This window comes from Onychomys torridus, chromosome 5, assembly GCF_903995425.1.
Source record: "Onychomys torridus chromosome 5, mOncTor1.1, whole genome shotgun sequence".
Classification (NCBI taxonomy): domain Eukaryota; kingdom Metazoa; phylum Chordata; class Mammalia; order Rodentia; family Cricetidae; genus Onychomys; species Onychomys torridus.
Genome location: NC_050447.1, coordinates 101,891,551 through 101,905,117, shown reverse-complemented (window position 1 = coordinate 101,905,117; position 13,567 = coordinate 101,891,551). Strand labels below are relative to the sequence as shown.

The 13,567-nt window shown below is 37.1% G+C and overlaps 1 protein-coding gene across 1 annotated transcript; it reads right to left on the bottom strand.

Annotated features, from left to right (window-relative positions):
• Positions 1–742: 742 nt before the first annotated feature.
• On the bottom strand, positions 743–12,133 carry LOC118584653 (prolactin-5A1-like). The gene is given in 7 exon segments (XM_036188913.1): positions 743–928; positions 1,722–1,851; positions 1,853–1,892; positions 1,895–1,910; positions 2,789–2,896; positions 4,749–5,022; positions 12,042–12,133. Coding segments are annotated over 7 exon segments (846 nt in total).
• Between the last annotated feature and the right edge of the window lie 1,434 nt (positions 12,134–13,567).

Sequence of the window (13,567 nt, the reverse complement as noted above, 5' to 3'; positions counted from 1 at the left end):
AAAAAAAGCAAAGAACAGCTGGCCTTGAGGTGTCCATTCCCAGTTGATACATCTATGACAACACCCAAAATTAAAGCTCAGAGAACACCATTTATGAGAGAGTGGAAAGAATGTTAAGAGCCAGAGGATCAGGAAGTCTACTGTAAGACTATGTATTCTATATATATGACATTGAAATTATACCCATGAAAATTCAACATTCTGGCTGCTTAAACAACTCCCGAACAATTCTAACACCAATTGACACCCAAGTGTGGATGGAGAAAATCACATAGGGTTTCACCTGTAGATGAAGAGCTGCAAACAATTAATGACTAATAAGTGAGGTAGAATTAGTCTCCCCAAGGAATGCACCCCTAATTCATTATCCATATTATATGGTCAGTCCTAAAAACATACATACAAGCAACAACAAATGGATTTGACAGGCTGTATTTGCATATTTATTTATTCGTTTGTATATACATATATGTAGCAATGATATATGTATGTAAAAATAGTAATTAAAGAAAACAAAACAATACATTATAGAGAATAGAGTGAGGCGGGGATAAGGGAAGGTTTGAAGAAAGCAGATGGAAGAATGAAATGATGTCCCTGTATTATAATTGAAAATAAAATTAAAAAAGGATGCGGTGCTTATACTCAATCACAAACTGAGACTCTATAAAATTTAAAGAATCTTTTAAGGATTAGATCAGTATGAACCGTCCCAGAAATAGATAGGAAGGATGGAAGCTTTTCATTCATTAGGCACAATTTGGTGTTTCAGGATATTGACGTAATCAGACACCTTTTGGGCATCAGAGTGCAAGCAGAAGAACAAGCTATGTAAACCAAAAAGATGAATTCCTCTTTGGGATTGCTGTACATATGGTTCTCCTGACCAGGCAGGGTAGTTCTCATTTTCCTTCTGTTCAGGATAAACCTAATCACAAAATAATAGTCAAACAGTTATTAGTTATATTATTAATATTTGTTAGTCCTCATTACTTTTAAATGTTGAATAATATTTTGAGGAAAGTTATTAAGCCAAAATATGTGTTTCATGCATGTGGACCAGGATACTATAAATCTGTTATTTATCTAAACACATTAGATAGAAGAACCCATGCATGAATTTTTTGCAGTGTGGTTGATCCCAGATGAAGTATATCATTACAGGGTAGACAGAATCACTACTTTACTATTGACACACTTTTGACCAAGGAATAATGGAGGATCTAAAGTCTGTTTTCTTGTGAGGAATTATTCCATGTTCTCAGTGCTACCGCTGATGTGCTATTTGTATTTTATTAGTTTTCTTAGGAGACAATTTTCCTTTCTTTCTTCAACAATATCTATTCTCCATAAATCATGGCCATGAAGCTACAGAAATGATGGGGATTGCACCTGGTGGGATAAAATGCTTTCAGTTTAGGCATGATTGTGATAAGATGTGCTGAAATAGTGAGGATACTTTGACTCTGCCCAGGAAAGACACTGTCCAAATTGCTTCTAGGAATCATTAACATTTCATGAGATCCCTGTGTTGTGGGGTACTGAGTGAAGCACTTTTGAGAAGTTTGAAATGCCACATATCCTTTAGTCCCAAGACTGTCTATGCAATCACATGCCTAAATTTCACTGTGGCAGAGAATTAGTGCAAAGTTCAGTTTTCATTACAGATGTTACAGTTTTCATGAATAATAAAAGCAAGAAAGTTTAAAGAGATGACTCACCTGGCTGAGTATAGTCTTAATGTCTCGCAGATTTTTTGTGAGTCTTTTGATTTGACGATCAATCGATGCAACTTTTGATGTGGTAGTATAAGGAGTTCCATCAAGATCAGCCATGTTGTTTGCTACAAGGTACAGAAGGTTTTTCCAGGCAGCCAGTACTCTGATTGTCACATTCAGAAGAGCCACAGGCTAAGGAAAAAACAATTGAGCATCACATTAAAATAAGTGTATGACTGCAGGTTGAATTGCATATGGTTTTCATGGCTTATGAAACTTTGGCGATTAATTGAAGCAAAATTGAATCAGTGCTTTGTGAGTGTTTAACCATGGAGTAGCTCTCAACAAACACCCTCTCCCTTCAGTTTTTCTTATGTTTTACAGTTGCTATTGTGTGTAGCAGATATATAAAATGCTGGTTCCAGTAAATCATTAAGAACAGATTATATGTGTGTTACATGGACATATATGATGATAGTTATTGAGTCATGTTGAGATTGGTTATGGGCAGGTCATCAGATAGGCAGACTATAGTAAAAATACACTAGCACTGCCTGCCTAGTTATGATAAGCCATGTTTGTACCCCATGATACAGGAACAGAATTTTACTAGACCTTCATGTAAGGACTTCAGGGAGTTGTGTCAGGTAAGAGTGAAGAAGGAGTCAGAAGACCAGAAATACAAGGAACATCTTCCAAGTTAAGAAAAGTTGATGTCATGGTTAGTAGTGCTTTCCAAGGAAGTGTTTTAGTAATTGTAAAAATTGCAACACTTCTTGCTTTTCTTATGCCTGCCCATGAGAGTAAATTTAACCATGAAAATTTAAATCAGTTCAAAGTCTCTTACATAATAATAGTTCAATCCTAATGATAAGGCTGTGATAAAATAAGGTCAATTTCATGAACAATTTATGGATTTGCTTTAAAATTACTCTAAATTTTATTTTGTATGTACTTTATTAGCAGTACGGTATGCTTTTCTTGTGTGCTCATTCTTTCTCCACATTCCTGGAGATGTGCTTGCTATGTCTCAATGGTGCCTAATTTCAGGTGGTTGGGTGAGGGCTCACCTGCATTCTTTGAGCTTGCTTTTTGCTGTTTGGGATGGAGAGGGATGCAGTGTGGCAGGTCATGGTGGGCTTGTTCTGGAACTTCTGGCCTGGATCATACTGCGCATCCTGGAAATGGTGAAAAAAAATTAGTTAGTTGGAATTTTGGAATTGAGTAAATAAACTCATGAGCAGAGTGTTAATTATAAATGTATCTTCTATGTGTGCTTAAAAACATTTATTGTATTAGTTTTTGGAGAATTTCAGCTATGGGTACCATATTTACATATTTTCCACCTCACACTCTCTTCCCTGCAAATCTTCCTAGATCCTCACTCCATCTCAACTTTATGATCCCTTCTTTATTATGGTTACACATGCACGCAAACAAATATACATACACATACATAAATATGATCTCCTAAGTCAGTTTAATATTGCTCACATGTACATGTGTTTGGGAATAACCACTTGGGATTGGACAGTCTGAAGGGGTTTCTCCTTGGAGACTACTGGTTCCCCATATATTGGAGGCAATTAATTGCTTGTTATTCTTTCTGTAGGGTTAGGGACCTTGGGAAACTTCCCCTGTTGGGATGTGAAGAGTACATTAAGTTTCTAAATTAAGAAATTAAAAAAGAGACCCTTGGTCTGTTTACTTCTTTCCAATGGAGATGTAATCTAATTTTCACATCTAACCGTTTAGCTTTTCATGTCTTCACAACTTTACAGTTCTGATTTCTCACTCTCCTAAAAGTTACTATTTGCAAAGGAAGCACTAAAACACAAAATCTACAAAACACTATTTTAATGATTATCTTTCTATAGGATTAGAGACCAATGCCAAGTAATATATGTCTTTTGTGTCTTGATTCCTGTTGGAGCAAACTGATACACTTCATTTAATTACACATTATAAAATTATATATTTTTTTCTATTAGTACTGGATCTATATACCACAAACATATCAAATTCTTAAAGAATTACGGATGTAATTGTGCTGATTGCAACAGACTCAAAGTATAATATCTTAGGAAACACTATACAATGAAGAAATTTAAAATGTAAAGATATAATTTAATATTTAAATGTTAGTTAATATTGAATTAATTAAATAATATTAACCAATATTTAAATATATGTTCCTATATATTATTTACCACATTTATTATTTTAATTTGGTAGTTAGCAAAATTTTGAGTGTTTTATGAGTTGTTAGGGATCTTAAGATGAAAGGTTTCCAACCAGGAATGGAGAATGAAAAAATAAAACAGCTGCATGGTAGCCTTGTGCTCACAGCCATTGATGCCAAAGCCTTCATCTGTTTTTGCCTCCTGGACTGATTTAGAGCAGATAAGATCCAGCTTTTGAAGTCCATTCATTGGTAAGAGAAAGCCTGTTTACGTTGCTAACCCGGCTCTCATTTGGTAGTGTTAAACTTATGTCCTCAAAATCTTCAAATAATGGCTCCCAGATTCGGAGGTTTTCAAAAGCTGTTTACTATTCCTACTACTGTTGTTGTTTCCCTGCCTCATACTGTTTCAGTCACATCATTTTTTCCCAGTTTAAGGGATTCGTCCAGTTTGATTCTCCTTTATTGTATAGCTGCAGTATGCTGAGTGAAGAGTGCCAGTGGAGACTTCCTAGAGTACCCAAGAACAGAAAGTCAGGCCCCCTTCAGCCGTTCTTTGTAGGGCTTTATATCAAGAGTAAAATTAAAAAAATACATTACAGAAAAATCATTTAAAAAATGCTTTCAAAAGTATTTTAAAATACTTTCAATTTAAAAAAAAATAGTGATTTATAAAGCTCTCATTGCCTGCCCCCCCCCTCCACATTTTAGTGGCTGCTGCGTTCTTTTGTCTCTCTATGTGTATTATTGAACTTTGGTTCATGTTGTCTCATTTAAGTTGCAGCGCATCCCAGTCACTGACATCAGAAACTTTTCATGAAGAAGCCGAAAGTAAGTGAAGGACTTACAAATTCCTTTAGCGTGTCTGAAGAGAGGAGGCTGATGCTCTCAGATGTGGTGCTTGTCTTGTTAAACATGTAGCTGAGGACCTTCTGGCAGCCTCCATCTTTCATGACACACCTGGGCACAGAAGCCACATTCTCACACATGAGCAGCAGCAGCAGGAGTGCCCCTGATATAAGGAATGAAATCACAGAGACTGTGAAGTCACAAGAGTCACCTTGTATAGCTAAGCCTTCTCTAGCCCCTCTGTCCTCTTTTGAACAGTGTGGTGTATTTGAGCTGGAGTGAGAAAAAAATACATCTTCCACTGTGGAAATTTAGTCAACAATTTGAAGTAGATGCCATGGTAAGAGAGGCTTCAGGACCTCTGCTATGACAACACACACCTTTAAAATTTGTGACAATGATATGTGACAGTTTCCTTATCAATATGCTTTTGACAGACATAGACCTAAAAAATTGAGTAGTTTGTTATTTTAAGAGGAAGAAACATCAACTGTCACTATAAAAAGGAGTTTTAAACTTCAATGATACTCCAACAAAATGTTTTCCTTTATTGAAATGTGAGTCTTGGTCTGGGGAGGTGTCTTCATGGTTAAAGTGCTTGCCAAAAAAGCATGAGGGAGAAATTTAAATTCCCAGATTCCAAGCAAATGTCTGAACTGTGTGGTATTCCAGTTTGCCTATAATTGTACCTCTACCAGGTGGGGACTTGGAATCCACAGCACAAGCTTTCTAGCATGACTAGCCATCGTGGTAATCTTTGCATTTCATTGAGTATTGGCAGCTGGAGGGCTAGTCCCCAGCTTCTACCGGGGTATGCATAAAAAAAATCCATGAAGGTGGCTAGGGCTTAGGAAAAATTCTTATCTATCTGAGGGATAAAGTAAGGAAGCACACATACTTTCTGATGGTAACTTTCTTTTTTACTTCATCTTAAAAATTGTCTCTGACTCTTTCTGGCTCCACCTAGCTACATATCTTCACTCTGCTACATTCTACACATACAACTACATATCTTTCTTTACATATATATGGCCATACATCTCTATGCACAGTTACATCAAGTTCTCACAATGCCACACATCTATCTTTTACATACATTTCTCTTCTACATCTCTTTTCCAAATAGGTTCATCTTCTTTGCCTCCACACAGTCATAAATCTCATATACATAGTTCTCTCACCATGTAACACTTTACACTGTTCCTACACATTCTCATACAGCTCTTTGTACAGTTCCTATATGTAGCAGCAACTCCTTCACACAGCTTTCTCTCATACTCACTCACATATACATATTTCTTCATTATTCTCTCACTCCTTACTCACTCTCCCTTTTACCCACTCACTCACACTTCTCTCATGCTTCCTTTTTCCTCTCACTCAGCACACACACACACACACACACACACACACACACACTCACACTTCACTCACATTCTGCAGCAGCTCTCACATAGGTCTACACAGCCATCTCTCTCCACACCACTGCTGCTGTCTCACAGCCAAACTCTGGACAATTATAAGTTACATTTTCAGAGCCCTACACATAACACACGGTAAGTCAGGTAGTGCCCTTAGGTCAATGTCACATTGACCCATGCATGTAGCTCTAAGTGGGTGAGGGATCCCAGACAATTGGCTGAAACTTGGACAGACAGGGTACATGCAGAAAGAAAACTATTGCAGGGAGCTATATCTCAGTGTAAACTGTCTGGCCTGGATTTAGCAATGAACAACACCTAGGAATTAGTCTTTGTGCATTTTCTACAAGGGCAGCTAGTCTATTTTGAATCTGCTCTGATGTCCAAAATTAGCTGTCTGTGTAAAAGGTGTCTTTATAACTGAGAATCCTATGTCAGTCTAGGTAATGTAAAATATCCTAGTGTTATTTCTATACATCAAAAATATACAGCGTAAACAGAAATCATCTTCCTGAACATTTATAGCTGTATGTGTGCCCTATAAGTATAAAATATACTACCAAAGGGCTTTGGAAATAACTCTACAGCTGTTCTTATTAGGGAGGCATAGCAATGGCACCCAAAAAAGTTATGGACAGAAAACAACCAGTCGTTTACAATCAATAACCCCACAACTTTGCCAAGTGGGGCCCCCCAACAGGGAATCATGCATCTGGTGGATTGACCTGTTAAATACTAGTTGCAACTGCTGTACATTTCCACAGTCCTCTGCAATGGAGAGATCCTACTTCCATGACTAAGGTTGAAGAATTATGGAGAATGAGTCCCTATATCGAAATCTTCATTCTCCATGGCACACACACACAAAAAATGAATACCCATAAATGCACACACTACACATATCCATGAAAATAAAAAGATGAAACAAATTGCAAGCCTTCAGGAACTAAATTTTACAGAAACTTTTATAAATGTACCTTGCAATGTCCAAAATTAAACTAAAACATTGTTAGAAGATTTATGTGTAGGGAATACCTACACTCAAGTAGCTAAATAATTAAATATATCACAAAATATATGGTGTGCAAGTTAACTAAACAATATATTAAATGTAAACTTAAAGTATTTTTCAGAATTCATAATGCCTTTAATTTTTCAAAGACGTGATGCTCTTCCCTGAGTTTACTGGACGCTTGATGAGCACATACACACATATACACACACTCCTACTATTAATCAATGGAGAGATATACAAGGCCTAAATAAACTACTTTTTCCCCCTTTTCAAAGTAAATCCCATAATTGTCATTAGTTCATTTTCTTGAAAATATTATCAAGAATGTAAAGGCAAATAGCTAGCAAGTATAGCCTACATTTTTTTTTTTGTTTACAAATCTATTAAGATTGTGCCAAATTTTCAATGCCCTATAAGACACACATTTGTTTGTGAGCATTGTCTGCCACTGCTGAATATTGGAGGTTTTATTAGGTTGACTCCAGCCTGGCAGTTCATGGTGTCTTGGAACCTGAAAGTGTTAACTGTATGATTCAGGCATTGTGGTAAATTAAAACCATAGGCACCACTGGTCTCATTCCCTCATTCCAGCAACAGTTCTCAATTCCAGCAGCACAGTAGTTTTTAGCTAGACCATTCCTTGTTCTGGAGCTGCCATGTGCACTGGAGGTTGTGTGGACATTTGTCTAGTTTCTACACACTATAAGTCAGTAGTACACTCACCTTTTCTCCCCACTTCAATAAAAACAAAACAAAACAAAACAAAACACACTTTCTACAGTTGTCATCTATTTCTGGAACATGGAAGGTTAACATTTTTAAGAATCACTGATCTAAATATTCTGCACAGTCTCCTTATGCAGCAAAGATTAGAATGTTGTAAGTACTGAACAAGAGCAAAGAAAGGGTTCTATATGAGTGTAAAATTATGAATTCATTAGGCTTTGAGGAGCATACGTGAGAGAATACTTACAGAGGTATGGTTGAATGGAAGACAGCCACATCACTGAGAAATCACCCCACAGTCTGGATACTAACTGAAGAAAGATGCTTCACTAGAACCTTGCCTTCAGTTAACTTACCACCACCTATATAGTCCATTAGACCACTCCCAAAGCTATGCAGAGATAGTCTGCAGGAGGGAAGAAGATTTGAAATCGTAGATGATGGACCCTTGACCTTGACTCCTCAGGGAGCGTTGACTGCCCCATTATCACTACTGTCATCCTAGCTCTACTTTTTCCTAAATTGTATAAAATGACTAGACTTCAGTGAGGTTATCTGTCACCATAGCCACATGTACTTCCTGATGTCTGATGTTTACGTCACAACCAGAGGAATGTAGACATTTCCTGACACTTCATCCTTTCCCTCGGGGTCTTGTGTTCATCTGCCAAGTCTTTGAAAATTTCTTGAACCAGCCAGATGGTGGTGGTGGTGCATGCTTTTAATCCCAGCACTCAGGAGGCATAGGCAGGCGGATCTCTGTGAGTTTGAGGCCAGCCTGGTCTACAGAGCAAGGCAAGGACAGGCTCCAAAACTACACAAAGAAACCTTGTCTTGAAAAACAAACAAACAAAAAATACCAAAAAAAAATTCCTGAAGCATGAATGGGTAAAATATTTTAAAATTATTTTATGACCATCAGGCAACCATAACACATTAAGTTATTTATTCTTAGCACTTTGATTGGTATGAATCATTGCCAGCAACTACCAACCATTATAAACTTTATCTTTGCTACACAGACTGAAAACAGCTATCTATGACTAAAAATCAAGTGATAGGTACACCACATCTATTTATCAAAAGGACAGTAAATATCTTGTTACTGGACCCAGGGCCTCCCCAGCCATAGATTTTTGTCCTGTCTAACAATATGAAATATAGGTTCCCTACACAAAACAAGGTTGAATTCTGCCAGAAGGTAGTTGGTTGTAACTATGCCTGTTGTGCCTTGGACTGGTGGTTAGATCTTGTCTAACTTTGTGATTGTGTTGATCAGTTCATCTATTGAGACTTCATCCTAGTATCCACTATAATACATTTAGCACTATCAAGTTCACTCTGTTAGCATTTCAGAGATCATGTCAAGCCTACCTTCTCCATATTCTGAAACCAGAGCAGATTATATCTACATCTATCAATAGATTCTTAATATTTGGCTCATGAATACCCCTTGGCAGTACATGTATTGTGTTAGGAAAATAACTACTCTGTCACTGAAATTTGTTAATAACCTTATGACTTTTGCACATAATTTCACACCAAGTACAGTGTCTGCTTTCACATTCTTAACTATTACACTCACTGTTCCGGACAATTTTCAAAATATGTAAGAAATCACAGGTTATTGTTATACAACACCCACTTTTACAGAGGGCAGCATGATCTTTGAATGTTTACTGTTGCCTTTTCTAAAAGTCTGAATTCCTTACTAGAATCTAGCATCAAAGAGGAAAGATGAAAGGAGGCTGAAATAACAGAAAGGATGTCTGAAAAGTCATAAGAAATCATATAATTAATCATTTACCTAAAAAAACCACCTATGGTACATGGAAGTTGGTGTATAAACATACATATACAGTTTAAATGAAAATTTCTTATCTGGGCTGATAATTTTCCCTCCAAGTGCCAAAGGCCAACTAACAAAAACAAATTGTCCTTGAAGATGCCATAATAAAACCTAATATTGTGTATGCTAATTTAATTGTAAGTAAAATAATAATTAAGTCCTGGTGGTGGTGGATCTCTGTGAGTTCAAGGCCAGCCTGGGCTACCAAGTGAGTTCCAGGACAGGCACAAAGCTACACAGAGAAACCCTGTCTTGAAAAACCAAATAACAACAACAACAACAACAACATCAACAACAACAACAGCAATAAAGAGAAATGGACTACAACTTTGAATGGTAAGAAGCAAGTGAAACAAGAAACCTAATTCATTAAGGAAAGATCCTTCGTATGACATTGCACCACAGGCTTTGGCTTTGTCAGATTTCTTTTGCATGGTGCTACACGGGGGTTTTACATAAAACTTTATTCATTAGCAGTATATTAGCAACTAAATTTCCACTCAAGATGAGCATATCACTATTCCAGTTATCCATAAGGCCCTTTGGACTCTATGGAATGCATCTGTACTTAGGCCAGTGGTGGATTTTCATTAGCCAAAGCCAGGGTTTTCCTGCCTTCCTTACTGACATTTACTCATCAGTTTATTCTTTAAGAATTTCATATGTGAGTGGTATATTTACCATCCCTTCTACTTCCCTTCAATTCTTCTTTCCATGTTCTTCCCATTTCTTCTCAAATTGATGTCCTTTATGTCTATAATTATGGCTGAGCTCAACGCCAAAGTGCACATGTAATCCATATCCATCTACCTCATGTCCAAGTTGGCTGTGGTGATAATTTATCTGTGTCCCCCAATAAAATTTATCTGAGGATCAGAGGATAAAATCAGCCACTATTAGTAAAAACAGAAGTCATGCAATGTTAGCACATGCCCTTAATCCATCTGGATCTCTGTATATTCAAGGCCATACTAGGGAACAGAGCCAAGCATGGTGACACATGCCTTTAATCCCAGTATCAACCATAGAGACCTGGAGGTCTGTACAGACAGGCAGTGACAAGGAAGTGAGGTAGCTGGGCTAAGATAGCCAATGAGAGGGCAGAACAGCAAGGCAATAAAGGGTCAGGTAAGACAGGAAGTAGCTTGCAGTTTGGAAGCTGCCGCGTGGTGAGGTAAGGTTAGCTGGTGGCTGTTTCAATTACACTGATCTCTGTCAGATTTTCACCCCTATTTATGGCTCTGTTTTTTTTTTTTTAATTTAATAAGACTGCTTAGAAATTCATCTACATTTGGCATGTAAAATTATACCCTTTCTCTCAATTACCACTGAAGCTATATACTTTGACCTTACTACATTCATCAAAAATTTGTAATGTAATCATGTTGGTTGTTAAGAGTTGTCAAAAAAACCTCAGTAATTAAATGGTACTCATTTATTGGTGGCAATCAACAGCTGTCTAGTTGGACCTAAAGTCTACTCAACATGCCTTCTACTAGAAATTTATCCAACTACCTGGGGCTAGCGAGGTCATGGATCTTAGAAGAGAATCTACCACCATTGCTTTGATAGACCAGCAGAATTCCTAACTCCTAAGGACATTCTAAACCTTATCCTTATACCTACAGATGAGTGTAGTTAAAGTTCTCACCAAAGAAGCCATGATGCATAGGTGTCTATATTTGTCAATCTCCTGCTTCTTGTTTTTCCATACTACAAATTATAAAATTAGACTTTTCTGTGAATTACCACATAATCTATACATTTTAACCAAACAAAGTTAATAAAAATTTCTGAATGTAATTGTGTTCATTTTAACACCAGTTGGAAAATTTCAGCATAATTTTCAGGGCATATTACACAAAGGAAAATTTAAAGTACAGAAAATATGCTTCAATGTGCATATATCATTCAACACTTAATTTTAAAACACTACATTTTCTTAAGTAGGTATTATTTAATACATCTAGAATTTCAAGTTAACAATAAAAATTGTAAAAGTTTGATGGATTGCTAGAGATAAGAAGTTCTAAAATTTCCAGCCACGGGTGGGGAATAAAGGAAAGTGTAGTGATTAAAGATGATAATAGGAATAATTTTTATTATAAATATTGTGAATCTGTGTTCACATTCATTGATGCCTCCTGACTGCTTATAGCCCACACATACAGCCTGTAAACTATCTTCACTCAGAAAAGTAGGCCTGTTCACAATTCTAAATGAGCAACCTGTGGTTCTAAACCCATAGACTACCCTAGAACCATAATTTTGAACTTATGACCTCAAGTTCTTGAACATGGTCCCCAGGTTTGCAGTTTTTTGATCATCATCATCATCATCATCATCATCATCATTATCATCAATAATCATCATTGTTACCCCTTGCTGTTACTGTTTCTTTCACTTTAATTATTTTCAATTGCAGCCATTGTCTGCAATGTAATTCTGCAATGTAATTCTTTACTGTGTGTCTGCAGTGCACCAGGTTGAAAATGCCAATGGAGAATGGTCCCAAAACCCAAGAATAAGAAGTCAGAATCCTTCTTCTGCTACACCTCTTAGGGCTTTATGTAGTAAGTGGAAATCTTTGAAAATTAAGCAAAAATATTAGGGGAAAATTTAAAATAATTGATTTTTTGCAAACTGAAGATTTCATGAATCTGCCCCATTCTCCGTGTGGAGTTAAGAATGAGACATCTCCTATAAATCCTGGGCATGTGACTACCTGGTCCCCAGTTGGTGGCTTTTTGAGGAGGATTAGAAGGTGTGCCTTTCTGAAGGAAGTAGGTTACTCAGAGTGGATTTTGGGGTATCAAAAAACTCATGGCATTTTGGGCATTTTGAGTTAGCCTCCTCTGCTTCTTGTTTGTGTTTGAAGATGTGAGCACTCGGCTCCAGCTGCCTGCCAGCTGCCAACTGCATCTACCAGATGTCACCTGCCATTTCTGCCATCATGGAATCATGAGACCCAAATGAACTTCTCTATAAGTTGTTTTCATTGTAGTGTTTGATCACAGAAACCCACAAGAAACAAATTCTCTCCTTTTTTCAGTTTGCAGTCGCAGGTACTTTCTTATGCCCATGGGTGTGCATTATTTGAAGCTACCTTCATGATGCTTTTTCAATGGAGCTATAGTGTAGCCCAGCCATAGACATGAAGGTTTCTTTGAGGAAGATGTCAGGAGTAAATGGGATAGTTCCAAACATTCTGAAGGGTTCATAAGAGAGGTGGCCAATGAAACAGGTGCCCGAGAACCAAATGTCAGCTCCTTTTTCCATTTTACACTTGGGCAGAGAGCCCATTTGTTCCTCCATGAGCAGGTTTGACAACAGCCAGAGGAATGTCTGTGCCACAGGGAAAAAAATTACTGAGACTAAAAGAGTCGCCCCATGTACAAAAGCTATGCCTTCCCCTGGTGTCTTTTATAGTTCAGTTTGGGGCTTTTTAGTGTTGTGAGAGCATAAAGATACTCCTTTATAAAAATTTAGATAAGCAATTACACTTCTAAACATGTGCAGTTTGAAAATTTGATACATTCTGTAGTTCTTGAGTATTCCCAATGTGCTCTTCCAATTCACAAACATTTGGACCTTACATAAACTCTGAGCTGGGTGTGTAAGTCATTCTCTTCAGATGGTTTAATGTTTTGGGGTTTCTGCTAATTTTTGGGTACGGTACTCTTACTAGTTTTTATGTTTTTACTCGATGTTCATTAATCGCATTTTATAGTGATGTGACAAGGTCAGCAAAGCTCATTTGTTTGCGCCATCGTCTTACCTTGTGAAAATGAACACATGATTTCTGGA